Genomic DNA, 16,712 nt, shown 5'->3' on the forward strand with positions numbered 1-16,712 from the left:
CCCCCGTAGCAAAGTCTGTCTCTCACACCCGTTGTAAATATTTCTTCCCGTAAGTATGGAAGAACTTTTGCCCCACCCCCCACAACAAATGTCATGCTATGTTCATACTCAGAACAAACCAATGCCAAAAAAAAGGAGCAAGATACCAAATTTGTTTTAACTTTTTATTAAAACGCTTAGGATACAGATTGACTTTCTTTTGTAAATGACTGTTTTACTTTTCCTGAAATAGGACATATATGCACTCTGATAAAACAGAATGAAAAGTCTCAATTCATGGGAGTTCCAGTACAAAGCTCTGACCCTAACTGTCAGGAGCCAAGTTCCTCACAGCGGCTTCTTTCCTCTATATTATTTCTGTGGGGCAAGAAATAGACTGCTGCCACTTGATTTTTCAATCCCGACTCTTTCTCCAGTGGCCAAAATAAACCACCTTCACAAAGAGCTGCCCTGTGTAGAATCCAGTTTTCTAGCTTGCTAAAAAATGATTAGGGACAAATATAAAAAAAAAAACAAACCAAAAACCAGAAAACTAACACTGAAGCAATCATACCTCTCGTATCTCTGGAGAGAGAAGTATGGGTTACCTTTAGCCAAAGAAAATTAGAAGTATGCAAGTTAACTACCTAGTTCATTCACTGTTAGCTAGATTTGTTCACTTAAGGCTTTAACCCCTTTCCAAACCAGCTATGCTTGCTAATAAATGAAAGGCATGCTCTTCCCAGCTTTATACTTCACTGGGCCTCTGCATTTGGTACCTAGCAGTGAAAAAGCATGCTTTCCCAACAGGTGAGTACTGAAGAATGGGAAACATTCTTCAGTACTCACCTGGGAAATCCAACTAAAGAACGATACTCTCACCCCAGGAATACATTATCCACACCTTCCCCGCCCTCACATTAGAAGCAACAATCCACTGAATTTAGTTCGGGCCTCTGCAGATACACCTCGGAATTACAATTTTCAGTTTTGAGGAAAATACCTCTTATCTTTCATTAAAGGAAAAATGAATGAAGATATCCTCCCACATGAAGACCATCTCCTATCCCTTCATCCTTTATTACAAGGGTAAAATATTGGTTAAGATCATGATAATCCAATTTCACACGTGGCATTAGGAAAATGGAATGCTATAAAAATAATCCTCATCACACTACTGGGGATGCTGAGGCTTTTATACCAGGTGCTTACTGACAAGTGATACTGGCCCAAAAGAACAGCTTGACACAAAGTTCTTGGCTTAGAGTTTCCCCAGATTATTTCTGGACTGGAGAAAGGCAATTTCCTAACACCCCCCACCCCACCCCCAAAAATCTGGAAAAGCTACAGATGTTAACCTTTAACATCAAAAATAAGTTGATAACCAATTAAAAAAAATAGAGCTCATGAAGAGTCCAATAAAGAAACCAAATTCTGCAAGTGGAAATTTTAAAGCCCAATGAATGAATCTTTCCTAGATTCAAACAAATGCTACAATACCAGACTTTTAAGTTCTCAACTCACAGAATTAAGAGCCCTTAAGCTGTTAACTTCATCCTGTGTGACTCTCCTATTCAGAAAAATTTCCCCTAGAATCTGCAAAAATGGCTGAGACACACCTGCAGTGTGTGACAACAAGGGATGTGTTCTCAAGTCTTTCATGAGGCAAAAGTCACTTTTACGACTGAAAATGAAAAAGGTGCTACAGAGGGAAATGAAATTTCACAACTACATAAAAGTAAAGACTGGCTAAAATTTGTAACTTTATGAGTAAAAATAATAACAATAACCCACTCTACAATTAACTCCTCCGCAGTGAACAATCTGCTATACATGCTGGGATGAGGAATGACAGTAGCCCGAGACTCTGGGAACTGGCCTTAACTGCACGGCCGGGGTTCTGCCCTTTCCTAGTGCTCTGTGCACAAGGTGGTGCCACCTACTACAAGGCAGTTAGTGAGAGGGGAGTCTCTCTCACCAGCCTGCTGTTCATTTGACTGAGCTCTGGCCTCCAACGTGTACCTGTGCATAATTTTATGAAGTATCTAAATGCCATTCACTAGTTAAAAAAAAAAAAGCAAACTCTGGACCAAGTAAATTGTGAACTCAAAAAGTTATTAGGAGGGTCACCAATTACACTAATAACACTTTCTTTAAAAAATAGAATCACTTTCTTTTGAAATCAACCACAGTGGTGAGACGTGTTTTTCTTTCCAGGTGCTCCATGATGGCACACAGCTCTACCTGGCAAATCCTGCCACTTCCAAGTCCCGGGGTGCTGACCTGCACCAGCACGTGGGGCAGCGTTACCTCCCAACAGCGTGGAGAAGAGCACATGTCACCACTGGGCGATGAGAGAGCTGACAGAGACTCTTGGCTTCTCAACGCCAGACATGGTTGGAGAGCTTTCCTTGTTCTATTAGAAAAGTTCATGAGGAAGCTGTGAATAGGATCAGTCCAGAGAAGTAAAACTCTTTTATTTTCACTGTCCAAACATCAGTCAATATACTGGGAGAGCCAACGGAAGCCCTCGCCATAGCCTTGCCTCTTGAGCACACTGCACATGAACACTTCCATAGGGCGGGCATTCAGCTCCTTCAGGGTCACATTCCCCTAGGGGAGGCAAAATCAAGAAAGGTCCATTAGCGTCTCCATGTGGAAAAGCTTGAAAGGGTGACAACAAAAATCACTTTCTCTTTCCCTCAAAAGCAAATCTGAGTAGGGATTAATTACAGAAATGTGGTCAAGGCCATTGGGGTTTGTGCTTTCAGGACAGATAAGCAGCCCAGTCCTATTACCAGGCTCTCCCTCTCATTGTGAAGAGCCTTTGCTTTGAACACACCAACATGCATCTGGAAAGCTATGGCAGCAAACCAAGAAAAAGGCCACTGGGACCCACAGAACCAGCAGGCTCTTTCATGGACAAAAGAAATCCAGGACTTCTTAGACATAAGGACATCCTCATTGACACAAGCATTCAGAAATATACACTAATGACAGGTTACATTAAGAAAATTAAAAATTCATGTGCCTGTAAGAGGGAAAACTTAATTAATTAAAGGAAGCATTTCTAGAAAGAACTAGATAACCAAGAAGAGGCAAGACTAAGGAGCCATGCAAAAAAGTCAGGAAGTTAAAGATCCCAGAAAAGGACATTTAAAAAAATTAAATATGCCAAAACCCCAAGCCCAAAAGACCAGGATTCCTGTAATTATGGCTGTTCTAGATTTTTCTCTCCCAAGCATACTTTTCTGCAACAGGGTTCTGCTTCCTACTGGAAACAGCATAACCTAGACCTGGAAGACTTGGGTTCTATTCCTGATTTCATCACTGACTTGCTGTGTAGACCTGAGCCAATAACTCTCTGAGTTTCCTCATCTTCAAAATAGAGGTAACAGTCCTACCTCTTTCAGCAAGGAGCACTGAGGATAACCCAGTGCTCTGATTTCAATGCTTGGAAAGCGATATAAATGATCACTCTTCATAATCTGAAATTTCCAGTGGAAAAAAATTTCTGGCTAAGGAGGGCTTTCAAAATTGATTTCTCAGAACTGGATTTGAAAGACAGTCAGAAAATTCTTAAAATGACAAGTTTGCTTTTTCTACCATTTCCTTCATCCTTATATACCCGAGGAAACTCTCATTAGAAAACAGTTAAAAAAAGAACATGCTCCTGCCTTGAGAGTCTAAAATCACCTCTAGTTAAACAAATACTAAGCCCAGTTACTTTTGAAAGACAAGTAAAATCTAGATAGCACAACATGAATGTTTCACAAGCTGTGAATTTCCTTTATAATATGTCCCCTGAAGATTCTTCTCTTGCCTTTCCTGTGGTCTGTCCATAAAGCCCAAATATCTCACGCAGTTTTTCTTCACTGATTGCATCTGTTCTGTCAATTTTGTTACCCAAGATAAGGATTGGCACGTTGGATATTGTTTCATCAGTCATTAAAGCCTAAAGACAAGATAAAAAATGGGTTGAGTGAGGAATCTATAAAAGCCCACCAAATAATGAAAACAACTTTGACTTTCACTTGTCTATAAGGTATCAAATGTAAAGTGAAACTCTGACCATATTTATACCTGAGTGATTAACTAAAAGTTAATCTTGACATTATAGCCCCTAAAAATTACCTTGACATTAGTTAGAAATCCCCTAACAGCTTCAAAACAATTATAATGTAAAGCTGTGTCTATTTGCAAGGCAGCAAAACTGCCCAACCTTAACTCTGAGCTAAATCACTCAGCCACAAGCCATCCTCAGCTCTCCCCTGAGCACTGTCCTAGAAGAACAAAGCTCTGGCTACAGAGCCTCAAAGATGACTACCAGAGTCCCCAGATATACACTAGATGTCCCATGTGCGCAAAGCACTATCTCCGACACTGAGAGGAAGACAAAAGGAAAGGTAAGGGGCTTCCCTGGTGGCACAGTGGTTGAGAATCTGCCTGCCAATGCAGGGGACACGGGTTCGAGCCCTGGTCTGGGAAGATCCCACATGCCGCGGAGCAACTAAGCCTGTGTGCCATAACTACTGAGCCTGCGCATCTGGAGCCTGTGCTCCGCAACAAGAGAGGCCGCGATAGTGAGAGGCCCGCGCACTGCGATGAAGAGTGGCCCCCGCTTGCCGCAACTAGAGAAAGCCCTCGCACAGAAATGAAGACCCAACACAGCCATAAATAAATAAATAAAATTTTAAAAAAAAGGAAAGGTAAGACATATCCCTGGCTCAAGAAATCCTCACTCTATATTCATCTGTCAGCAAAGCAAGGCAAGTGGATGATTAAGTGTTGCAATGAATAGGAAGAGAATATAAATATTAAAAGACGTTCAGGAAAATAAAATGGCAATGTGGGCTTGAGGAAAGTCTTAGTGAAGATGTGGAAACTAAACTGGACTCTGAAGGAGGGGCAGCGTGTGGACAGGCAGAATCCAAAGAAGGAAGAATATAAGCAATGGCTTTACGGCAGGAACAGAATTCAGGAAGCCACATGGAGTATCACCTGGCTGGATTAAAGCGTTTATGGTGACATGTGTTGACAGAGTAAATGGGTTGGGAAGGGATGACAAGCATTATAGTGCCAGTCTGAGAAGTCAGCTACAATAGATCCCAAAGACCCCAAATCCAGAAATTATTAGATAGAATCTACACTTTTAGTACAATGAATTTGCAAATAGTATCTACCTGTGGTGCTCAGGTAAGGGATGATGATCTAACCTAAGCTAGCAGCATGTAATGAATAGTGCAGCAGGCATTCTGGAGAAAAAAGTGAAGAGACATATCTAAATGATAAGACAGATAACACAGGAGTCGAAGCTGGCAGAGATTTCAAGCCTGGGAATCTATTTCACTGACAGGAAAAGCTAGGAAAGAAGAGCAGAGTTGAAGAGAAACCTACCTTGAACATCTCAAGTTCCAGGAAATGTTATACAAAATCAGAGTAAGAATGTCATTCATTCATTAAATACTAACAAAGTGCGTATTATGTGCCCGAGGCTTTACTAGGTACAGGGGTTTCACAAAGAAATAAGACAAGGTCCCTACCATCTAAGTTCACAGTCCGATGGGAGAGACCTAAAAGAAAATCAGCAAAGACAACAGACACTGATAAGATGGAGAGTTTAACAGTCTGAGAGGTCAGAGAAGGCTTCCCAGAAGCAGTCATACCTGAACTCTGAAATCTCTTAAAAGGACATTTAGAAATTTACCAGCAAAATGGGGTAAGGGTCAGGTGAGAAAACCAGGCAGAGACAGTTACTTCTGCATACGCAAGGGAAAACAAGTTGTTATCTATGTTTGGAATGTAGTTCAAGGTAGGCAATAGAGAGAAAAGCTGAAGAAATAAACGAGGAAAGATCATGAAAGATCTTATGTGCTAAGCAAAAGATCTGTGGATTTTATCACCAAAGTGGTAAGAGACCTATTCAAGAATACTAAGTAGGGCAAAGACAAGTCTGAGTAAGTTCCTTCCGGCATTAGTATATGGCAGGGTGGTGGTGGAATCTACAGTAATTCACTGCATGTCCACGTAGATGAGGGAAAATGAACAGTTCCATTCTGGGAGAACAGAAATGGTAGGTAGAGTTTCTAATAAGTAGCATTATGTATGAGGCTGGAGCACAAGAGAGGTTTAAACAAGAGAAATCCATCTGGGAGTCACTGGCATGTGGGTTGCAGATGAAGGAATGGGAGAAGCCTGGACCAGCCTGGGAAAGCACCAACATTTAAGGGCTAAGCAGGGGAACGGGTGCTTGTGAAAGAGTCTGAGAAGTATCAGCCAGAGAGAAAGCACCAAAACCAAGAATGTAAAGGGGAATTTAGAGAGAGAATGACCAGTGCCAAGGGGTCAAGTAAGGGAAGGACTGCCCTGTAGGCGATTGTCCATGAGACTAGAGCTTCAGATTCAACAAACATACTTAAACCTGAGAGGTTCAAATTGCCAGGAACAAAAATGCAGAGAGAGAGTTGTAAATCAAAGCGAAAGACTGAGGCACAGGGTAACACAGTAGGCATTACAAAGGCAACATTACAGAAATTATCAAGCCAAGAAAATGCAATGTTGAGAAAGGAAGAAACTTGAGGTGAGTCCTAGTTAGTGTCAAACACTGCACGTGACTGAAACTGAAGACAGAACAGACTATTAAGGTCTGACAAGTCACTCAGTGCAAGAGTGGGCAGGCACAACCTGAGAACACAGATTCAAAAACGCAAAGAACACTAACATCTCCTTTAAGGTTTCACTATGCCAACACTTCATAAACAGTGAACATATGTGATATGTGAAAGGGAAAGACATTAATTATGCTGGGAAAACAGGCATTAACTGAGGAGTGTCCTGAGCAAACTGCACAAAGGGTCACCCTATGATAGATATAAGCAAAGTTAATTTACTCGTGTTCAAGCCAAGTTTCCTCAGAACATCGAAAAGCAATGTCTTAGATTTTAAAACACTTTCTTCCTGTAACTAGGACTTTTACCAAATGTTAACTGGAATGATTAAGTATTAGCACTACTGAGCTGTATTTCTTAAACAGAGGCCAAGAAAGGAAAAAATATAAACATACATTAAGCTCAACTTTGGATTCCATGAGTCGAGGATGGTCTGCACAGTCCACCAGAAAGACAATCCCATTAATTGCGGGGAGATAATTTTTCCAAACTCGACGGGCTAAAAGACAAAGTTTGCAGTTGCATCAATTTAAAAACATATGTACTGAAAATGAATAACCTAATGGTCTATAAAGTAGACAAATCCTGGCCAGGTTTCAATAGCATTAGACTCTGTATAGATTCTCCAAACCCTAGCCAATATTAAGTCAGAACAGAGGATATAAACTGATGGTCCATGAACAGAATATGATTTTTTAAAATCTGAAAATCAGGGTTTTCTGCCTGACTTTCTGAAAAAGTGCAACATCTGGCAATCCCATGCCTATCTATCCACATGCTGGATGGATAATAATCAGCTGGAACTGAGTGGTGGCTACCCCTTTAGATGAGGTCTCAGTTCTTCAGTCTGAAAAAGTTACCACCACTCCCTACTTACTCCCAATTTCACTCACTTAAATGACCTACCTCACCCCTGGAGCCATTTTAGTTTGCAACCTCTGAGTTAAAATATCAGGATGCAAATTACTTTTCAATATAACTTTCGTCCCAAGTAACCAATGTGTTCCTAAGTAACCAATGTGTAAGCGTACTGACACATTCATCCACGCAGCCCATAGAGAGACTAGGCTTGACAGGTGGTTGAAGTTCCCAGGCCAATTACCTCAGTTTCCTTATTTAACCCAGTGTGCCCTATAAATTTTATTTTTTTGTTTATGACATGAAATGATAATGGTCTGGGAAGTAATGCTTTAATTGTATTATAATTTCTAAGCCATTCGTTTCTGGTCCTTTCAATGGGATGATTAAGAAAGCATCTCTAGGTGTCTAAAATCATCAAACATTTAACAATGGTTACCTCTGAAGAGTGGGACTGGGAAGGGGAGGTTGCGGAATTTCACTTTTACCTCCCATATTTGAATACTGATTGTATACTGAATTTGTGACATTGAGCCTGGACTACTTGCATAAGTTAAAATTTTTAAGTTATACTAAAAAAAAAAAAAAAAAGGAAACCTCCAAATGTATAGCATTTTAGTAATTTGTGTAAAATGGTGGCTAGGTTATCATGAAAAAGTGTTTCTGTTAAGTAAATTTTCCTCAAACAAAACAAAACTATGTACAGATTTTTCTTGACTAACAATGGGGTTATGTCCCGATAAATCGATCATAAATTGAAAATCTCATAAGTTGAAAATGCATTTAATACACCTACCAAACAGAGCTTAGCCCAGCCTACCTTAAAAGTGCTCAGAACACTTACATCAGCCTACAGTTGGGCAAAATCATCTAACACAAAACCGATTTTATAATGTGTTGAATCTCTCATGTAATTTATTGAACATTGTACTGAAAGTGGAAAAGAGAATGGTTGCATTGGTGCAGAATGGTTGTAAGTATATCAGTTGTTTACCCTCAGGATCACATGGCTGACTGGGAACTGCCCAGCATGATGAGAGACTATGTATGGTACAATACCATACGTGGCTAGCCTGGGAAAAGATCAAAATTCAAAATCTGAAGTACAGTTTCTACTGAATACGTATCACTTTTGCATCACGATAAAGTCAAAAAATCTTAAGTCGAACCATCATTAAGTTGGGGACCATCTGTACAAAAACGCATTTCCCTTCTCTATCAAAACCTGAAAGCTAAATTTATCACACCAAATAATACACAATTCCCAGTTCAGGTGTCTAAAAACACCTACTCCTTCTGCATTCTCCAGATGGTCTCAGTTCAGCTTATAACCGTGTTATCTCTGAATTTAAATTTGTAAGCAGTTACAAATACTTTTGAAAGAAGCAGAAAAGAGATCATACACCCATCCCTACCCAAATGGAAATAATACAAGCTCATTAAAGAAAAAAAGGAAACAAGATAATCTATAATCCTCCATCAATACACAGCCACTGCTAATGTTTCTGTGTACTTTCTTTCAATCTTTCTTCTGTATAGGTATTTTATGTGATGGTGCTCATACTACATAAATGATTTTGTAGGATGTAAATAATAAATGAATAAAATAAATGTAATTATACGTTAATGAAATCACTGACTATAAAATTATTTGGATCTCTTCTCAGCCTTCTAGCTAAAATTATCTGACTTTACATTTACAATTACCAATATTCTACTTTTTTTACACTACACTTTAAAAAAAAACTGTATTAGATTCAACCTAATAACATAATGCTCCAAAAGGAGACATCTCAACTCAATTTAATAACAAATGAGTAAACCTGACAGAATCTCAATAGGTTCTTTCTTCTACCTTCCCAGAATATTTATTCCCACATCTTAAATGTTTTACTCCTAAGCCTAGAGTCTTGCCAAATGGAAAGTGGGCATTGATCGGATAAAGATGCCCCATTCTGCATATCTCCAAAACACCTGACAAGAACTGGGAACCAAATGGAGAGCAAGAAGGCAGAAGAAAATGTTCCACCAACGGCCCCAAATGGGGAGAGTATACAAAAAATCAATTCAGATCACGGTGGTCACAAATAGTCACTGTATTATTTTTGCAACTTTTGACAAATTTAAAATTACTTACAAATAACTTAATTTCCTACATACTTTAACTCCATTGAATAACAGATACAAGAAAGACATGATTAAATTCAATGTGATACTGTAATGGATCTTGCATAAGAGGAAAAATGCTACAAAGGAGATTATTAGAACAAATGACAAAAAAAGGGAATATACACTATAGAGTAGACAAATAAAGCTTCCTGGGTCTGATAATTATTATGATTATATAAGGGAATATTCTTGTTATTAGGAAACATGCATTAAAGTATTTAAGGAGTAAAAGAACATGATGAACTCACAAAAGGGCCAAGAAAAATAAATATTAACATGTTTTACACAGAGAGGGAGACTAATAAATTTGGGCCAAAGTTATAAAGGAGGGGAGTCCTCTGTATTATTTATGCAACTTTTGGCAAATTTGAAATTACTTAAAAATAAGTGAATAAAACAACTTCATTAAGATCTCAAGCAATTTAAAAGGTATATATGACACACTGCTTTAAAAAAGGGGAACAAAATGAACCAGAAGTCAACCACCCTTCCACTGAATCATCTCTTACCTTGTTCATGCCCACCAAGATCAAAAGTTGTAAAAGTCATTCCAGCAATTGTCAGCTCTTCTGATGCTGAAAAATAAAGGAAGGAAATAAACTTCTCCATCCAACAAGGCCCAACTACCAGTATTCTAATCCAATACAAATGCAAAACCTAATGAAGCTTTCACTATGTAAAGAAAAGGATACAACGGTGAAAACACTCTTAAATAATTCTAAAAAACCAACAAGTCTCTTTTCCTCCATGGTGTTTGCTGCTCCTTAGAAGTAGATATGGGAGATGTGTCCCATTGCAGGACTAGTCAGAACAGATAGTGACAAAGTTCCAGAGGCTTAGATTTATGGGTGTTTGACCTGAGTGTATCCTATAAGGAATTTTTTTCAAGTAAGCTGTCTTTGGGGCTTCAGTTAATAACAGAACTGAATCAACTTGGGATTCATCCTACAGCCCTGACACTGACCCTCAAATATCAAAAGGTCACCGGGTATTTTCAAACCTACTCGGATGTAATGTTGGAACATGTTGGCCCAATCTGTCATCTTTGAGCATGTGTAGAAGAGTGGTTTTGCCTGCATTGTCCAAACCCAAGAATACAAGTTTTCCAGATTTCTTGTAGAGTCCTAAAAAAGAAAAAACCAAACGTTAACATAATTTGCTCTCTACACACCAAAGCCTACTTGTATCAACATTTAAATGGTTACAGGAAATACACATAGTTTGAAACCTATGATATATTTCAAGGAAATGGCTTTACCTAGGAACTGGAGCACACTGCTGAAGCCATTGTAGAGCCACTCAAAGATGAAAGACATTATTAATGCTTACTACCTGTATAAAATAGGAAAGCAGCAAACATTAGCTTTCTGAATGCTAGTATATTTCTGGAGAAGTTAACTCTCATTCACTGGCCCTGATGCATGTTTACAGTCCCATGTTTTGGGGCATAAGAAAACAAAGGATTGTGCACTCTGGAGGGAAGTCTCTGGGGTCCTCAGATCTGCACAAACTTCTGGTTTTCTAAGTTTCCAATCTATGATACTCAGAAGACTAGGAGTTAAAGATACTTTCCTCTTTTGCTGTGTGATTCACTCCTCCAGGCAGCTGCTCATTCGCATTCCCTAGATACACCACTGCTGTCTACCAGTTAGCAAAACTTCTAGGAAATCAGCCCCATCAATAATCTGGATCAAAATGTCACAATGATGCACTAAGTAGAAAATAAGAATAAAGGCATATTAACCTGAATGAAAAGCATATTAACCCATCCTTGCAAACTCTAAAAAACAAGGTCACCAAAATCCTACTGGCTGGCACAATTTGCACTGCTCCATTTACCAATGCTATCTCTTCTTAATATTTGTTTAACCCCTCTTATAATATGTATCTCAACTTAAAAAAAGATGATATCACTATAATGGAGAGCCATGACGAGATAAGAGAATCCGATCATAATGTGAATAATCAACACCTACCTAACCCATTTTACAAATATGGACTTTCTTAAAATAAGAATACTCATTCAGGGCATAGAGGAAGGTTCCTAGCCAAGTAAATACCTCAATACTGATATTAACACCACTTTTTCTACTGTTTCCCATAAGCCTAGACAAAACAGAAGATGACCCGAAGCTCCTAAAAGGTCTACATACACTGGGAAATAAGCAAGAGGACCTCTGAATGTTAAGAGGGTAGGATCTAGAGCTAATGGTGGGTGCTAAGGTTTCTCAGAGTCAGCATGTCCTGATCACACTGAACTTCTGCCTCAGTATCTCAGATTTGGTGCAGAAAAAAGGATGATCCCCCATTTTCACTCCTCTCCATCAGCAAGAACACCTGAACACCAGGTGGCCAACTGTTATCAAACAAATTTGCTGAAGTTTTGTTTTTAAAAAAAAGTAAACAGGGCTTCCCTGGTGGCGCAGTGGTTGAGAGTCCGCCTGCCGACGCAGGGGACGCGGGTTCGTGCCCCGGTCCGGGAGGATCCCACATGCCGCGAAGCAGCTGGGCCCGTGAGCCATGGCCGCTGAGCCTGCGCGTCTGGAGCCTGTGCTCCGCAACAGGAGAGGCCACAACAGTGAGAGGCCCGCGTACCACAAAAAAAAAAAAAAAAGTAAACAGAAGTTTACTGTAAAAGGGTTAGCCACAAAAACCCACCTATATTCTTCAAAGAATGCTAGATGAAGAAGAAATTTTAAAATGGAGACAGTGTGTGTTAATTTTCTTTTTCATCCAATTACTGCGTTTTTTTAAAGTCAGGCCTGTGGCCTGACATGTAAACTTTAGGGACGGCTTTAGTGCTTATCTTCTATGGCTCTTACCACAGAAGGGCCAAATGAAGCTTGGGAGTTTGGGTGGGGTGGAGACTGAAGGAAAAAGCTTTTATAGAAAGATCCTAGAATTTCCCCGGTGGTCCAGTGGTTAAGACTCCGTACTTCCACTGCAGGGGCACGGGTTCAATCCCTGTTCAGGGAAATTCTGCATGCCGCGCAGTGCGGCCAAAAAAAAAAAGGATACTAAATAAGGTTTTTTTCCCCTCTTCAGTAACATCAAAATATATTTTGGCAGAAAAACCAAATTTAGTATGTTAAATAATAGTTTTGTCCGGAAACCTTGTCTCTACTTTAAGAAGTCCAATGACTTAAATATACTTACAAAGTTCCTGTGCTTAAGTTTCCACTGCAGGCTAAGTAAAAAAACAATGTGCCTCTCCTCTGCAATCCCACCAAACCACTCATCCTTCCCTATTTTCTCCGTCTACCACTTGGAGAAGCAGGGCTCACCTTTAGAGAGCACCTCTCATTAAGGTCACTCCCAATGATTACGACTTTAAAACCCAACACTTATATATTCATTTATACTACACTGGTTTACAGTCATTACTTTCTAGACCGTTTGTAAAGTTTTACTACATCATTTTAGAAGTATTCCCAACTAGATAAATTCTCCCAAGGTGACAAGGGGAACAGCCCATTTTAGGGAATTTTTCACAGTTAACTGAACTACTTTGACTTTCCAATTTATTTTCCCTTGACATCCCTGCTTTAAAAGTCCCATAATTCTTCCCTCCAAAATGATCTACGGAAAGTACTTGAAGAAACTTTTCAGGTGATGTTAAAAAATAATAAAACCCCTTACTGGACCCAAAGAGTTGCACTGTATTGTTACCCAAAGTTAAGGAAATGTCTCTGATGGCTCCTCCATCCTTGAGATCTTAGGCTTTGTACCCCCTCGTGAGTAGTTTTTCAGTTTATACAGTGCCTGCACATATATCTCATTTCAGCCTCACACCAACCCTATGAGGCAGGAATCCTTAGCCTCATTTAACAAGATGAGGATGCTGATGGTCCTAGATTAGCTAGCTTGACCAAGACTGCTCAGCTGAAAAAGTAACAATGCCAGGACTTAAACCCTCCTCTTTTAATGCCAAAGCCAAAGCTCTTCCTGTTAATATCACATAAAATTCCAATGCAAATCACAAAAATGCTTTAAAAAAACATAAAGCTTCCTTAAACCACCAACTACACAGATGATAACCTGCTGTTTTCTTCCTTACAGCTCATCACAACTTCTGAACGATATATTAATAACTAGCATTTTATTCCTTTTCTATCCTTGATCCACTTTACCACCTTATGGCACCTTACGGCAAATTAGACTACAATCTAAGGGCTCTAACTACCAACAAAAGCACTGCCAACGTACCTAAAACTAACATTTGCAAATTTCAGGACTGACTGATTCAAATAAATAAAAAGGAGGAGCACTAGACTGACAATTAACCAATAAAAAATCTATGCATCACTTCTTATACATACTCATTACTTCTTATTCATGCTCAGAGCAACGTGAAGACACCGTTTCAGACAGATCTGGGGGTAGCAAGCCGCTGGTTTTTAGCTAAGAAACTCTGCTTGGCTGCAGAGTAAACGTCAAAGGTCAGCCCCACTGCAAAACTCTGTAAAGCCCCCTGTCAAAACCTAAGCAGATGCACCGCGGTAAAGGAGAAAAGACGAGAACAAGGGAGAATACTAACAGAGATTTTTTTCCATGCACTGAAGAGAGAGGGGAAAAAGGGGGAAGTGGAAGAAGAAAACACGGGGTTCGACCGAGGACAGCAGCAGACGATAACACACAGCTGAAGTGGGGGTGGGGAGAGCCCTGGACTAGGAGCCAGGAGATCTGGTTCGAACGCTCACACTTGCTATCTGCGGGGCCTTGGGCAATTCACTGTGCCTCAACGAGCCTTAGTCCCCGAATCTGTAAAATAAAAAAAATAAAAAAAAAAGGATAATCGTCAAGGACTTCAATCCACCCCACCGAGGGCTGAAGCTCATCCGAGACAGGGGATATGAAGCCGATTCGTAAACCGGAGCGCACGGTACCGACAGGAAAACTGTTATCCTGCCCAGCAGCTGCAAAACCCCCGAGCGGAATGCTGATGGACCCGATACCCGAGAGGCCGGCAGGGGACCGAGCAGACCCGGCCAAGCCGGCCCGTCCCCGCCCAGAACGAGTCCCGCGGCCCCACAGAAGCGCCTGCGTGTCACTTCCCCCCCCAAAATCCCGCCTGCGCCGGCCTCCGCCCCGACCCTCTCCGCCGGCCACCCCAGCCCCTCCGGCCCCGGCTCCCTCCTTCGCCGCGGTCCCCGACTCACGGCCTAAGGGGCTCCTCCGGCGGCGGCAGGCGGCTTGGACCCTCACTCAGAGCACAGAGCCCAGAAGCACCCCGGACCGCCACCTACTCGCCGGATATACGTAACACCCCCTCCCCCGGGACTTCCGGGCGCGTGCTCGCCCCCGCCCCTTCGCAGCGTCACGTCGCTCTGACACCCGGTGCCGCCCTACCAGCGACTGGGACCGCGGAGGGGCGGGCCTCAGGCGAGACGAAGGCCCTCGGGGGCGGGCCCGACTTGGCCCCGCCTCCTCCCGTAGGGAGTGCAGGAACCGCGAGACGTGGCAGCGCCATGGCCCGGAGGGTGGGGGCGTCATCCTGGAGTCACGCCGGGGACCTAGACGGCTTCAAATCCGACCGAGTGCGTTCCCAGACGCTGGGGGAAAATCAGAAGTGGCGACCGGCAGGTAGGTAGGTTCTCGGAAGGAAGAGTTGACCTCAGAGCCCTCGACCTAATATGGATCCCAGCGAGCTTCTGCGTTAAATCGCAGTTCCCTGGGATAGCCTGTTTTCTAGAAGAACAGCTAATATTCATTGAGTACTTATTTTCGAGTGCACTGAGTACTTTGCAGGCCGCATTTCATTTGACCCTTTCATTACGGCCCTGTGAAGCAGATACTATTGTTATCCCCAGTTTACAAATGAGAACCGAAGTTCAGAATACTGTGGTAACCAAGCCCGAGTTCATACCCTAGGAAGTGGCAAATCACTTCCAAACCAAATCATTGGTTCCTTCACCTGCATTTTCTCATTTAATTCTGAGGACAGCCCTATGAGATTGGTATTATTACTCCGATTTTACAGATAAGAAAACTGAGTCAAATGGAAAGATGAATGATGCTTTTGGATGGGAAGACTCTGTCATAAAGATCTCAATTTTCTGTAAGTAAAATTACAAATTTAACCTGATTCCTATAAAAGAACTAATAGGATTAATTATTATGTGTGTGTTTTTATTACAGTTTGTTTCCTCTGACAGGTTACGAGACAAACACCCCGTTTACTTGAGTTTTAAAAGGGTATTTCCTTTGCCCCACTTGAATGACCAATAAAGACATAAGTCCAGTTGGCAAAGTGAAAGGGGAGTGTTATGTGTGTGTTTTTTAAACTACCCTGTTTGTTCCTAAAATTCAAATGGAAAAATAAACAAGAATAGTCAGAAAACAGGCTCTGAAGAAGCAGAACAATGAGAGGGATCTAGCACTATCAGATATTAAAACATTATAGATCCTCAGTAATTAAAACAGTTTGGTACTAGTGCACAAAAAGGCACACAAACCAATGGAACGAAGTACAGATATAAACTCAAATACATGCAGAAATAAAATTAAAGTGGCACCTGGGTAGGGGGAGGGATAAACTGGGAGATTGGGATTGACATATACACACTACTATATATAAAATAGATAACTAATATGGACCTACTGTATAGCACAGGGAACTCTACTCAATACTCTGTAATGACCTATATGGGAATAGAATCTAAAAAAGACAGGATACATGTATATATATAACTGATTCACTTTGCTGTACAGCAGAAACTAACACAGCATTGTAAATCAACTATATTCCAATAAAAGTTAATTTTATTTATTTTTTTATTTTTTGCCCACGCTGCGTGGCATGTGGGATCTTAGTTCCCCAGCCAGGGATCGAAGCTGCGCCCCCTGCATCGGAAGCAACGAGTCTTAACCACTGGACCACCGGGGAAGTCCCCAAAAGTTAATTTTAAACATTAAAATTTTAAAAAGATAAAATGGCACCTGGCAACTCCAACAATACTCAGAGGGGGCTGGATAGGCAAGCTCACCACCTTCCCCCTCCTTTCATCTTGTGGGTCTTCTGCATTGAGTGTGAATCCT

The 16,712-nt window shown here is 41.0% G+C and overlaps 1 protein-coding gene, 1 long non-coding RNA gene and 1 other non-coding gene across 4 annotated transcripts; 1 reads left to right on the forward strand and 2 right to left on the reverse strand.

Moving 5' to 3' along the window:
• Positions 1–176: 176 nt before the first annotated feature.
• Positions 177–14,945, reverse strand: SAR1A (secretion associated Ras related GTPase 1A). 2 transcript variants are annotated; one of them, XM_029245855.1, is made up of 8 exons: positions 14,834–14,923; positions 14,375–14,435; positions 10,933–11,006; positions 10,679–10,798; positions 10,184–10,249; positions 7,043–7,146; positions 3,803–3,934; positions 177–2,592 (listed from the first exon to the last, which is right to left on the reverse strand). In XM_029245855.1, the coding sequence occupies exons 3-8, from the start codon at positions 10,988–10,990 to the stop codon at positions 2,476–2,478; spliced, it is 597 nt and encodes a 198-aa protein (XP_029101688.1). In that variant the 5' UTR covers positions 10,991–11,006; positions 14,375–14,435; positions 14,834–14,923; the 3' UTR covers positions 177–2,475. The 2 variants fall into 2 exon arrangements, with proteins under 2 accessions (XP_029101688.1, XP_029101687.1); XM_029245854.1 differs by lacking the exon at positions 14,375–14,435 and having other exon boundaries at positions 968–2,592; positions 14,834–14,945.
• A 150-nt stretch (positions 14,946–15,095) lies between these two features.
• Positions 15,096–15,923, forward strand: LOC114883343. Its single transcript, XR_003790539.1, has 3 exons — positions 15,096–15,257; positions 15,655–15,732; positions 15,830–15,923. It is a non-coding gene; the product is annotated as an uncharacterized LOC114883343 (long non-coding RNA).
• LOC114883523 lies at positions 15,812–15,938 on the reverse strand. Its single transcript, XR_003790616.1, has one exon. It is a non-coding gene; the product is annotated as a small nucleolar RNA SNORA27 (small nucleolar RNA).
• Positions 15,939–16,712: the final 774 nt, after the last annotated feature.

The sequence above is a fragment of the Monodon monoceros genome, unplaced genomic scaffold, assembly GCF_005190385.1.
Source record: "Monodon monoceros isolate NGI ecotype Baffin Bay Population unplaced genomic scaffold, NGI_Narwhal_1 Super_Scaffold_4, whole genome shotgun sequence".
In the NCBI taxonomy this organism is placed as follows: Eukaryota; Metazoa; Chordata; class Mammalia; order Artiodactyla; family Monodontidae; genus Monodon; species Monodon monoceros.

Excerpts from the sequence above, each read along its gene's own strand:
- SAR1A (XM_029245855.1), bottom strand. The coding sequence starts at position 10,990 with ATGTCTTTCATCTTTGAGTGGCTCTACAATGGCTTCAGCAGTGTGCTC. Across the intron at positions 10,799-10,932 it reads CAGTGTGCTCCAGTTCCTAG|GACTCTACAAGAAATCTGGA; the intron begins GTAAAGCCATTT and ends TTTCTTTTTTAG. Across the intron at positions 3,935-7,042 it reads AATCCAAAGTTGAGCTTAAT|GCTTTAATGACTGATGAAAC; the intron begins GTATGTTTATAT and ends TCTTGTCTTTAG.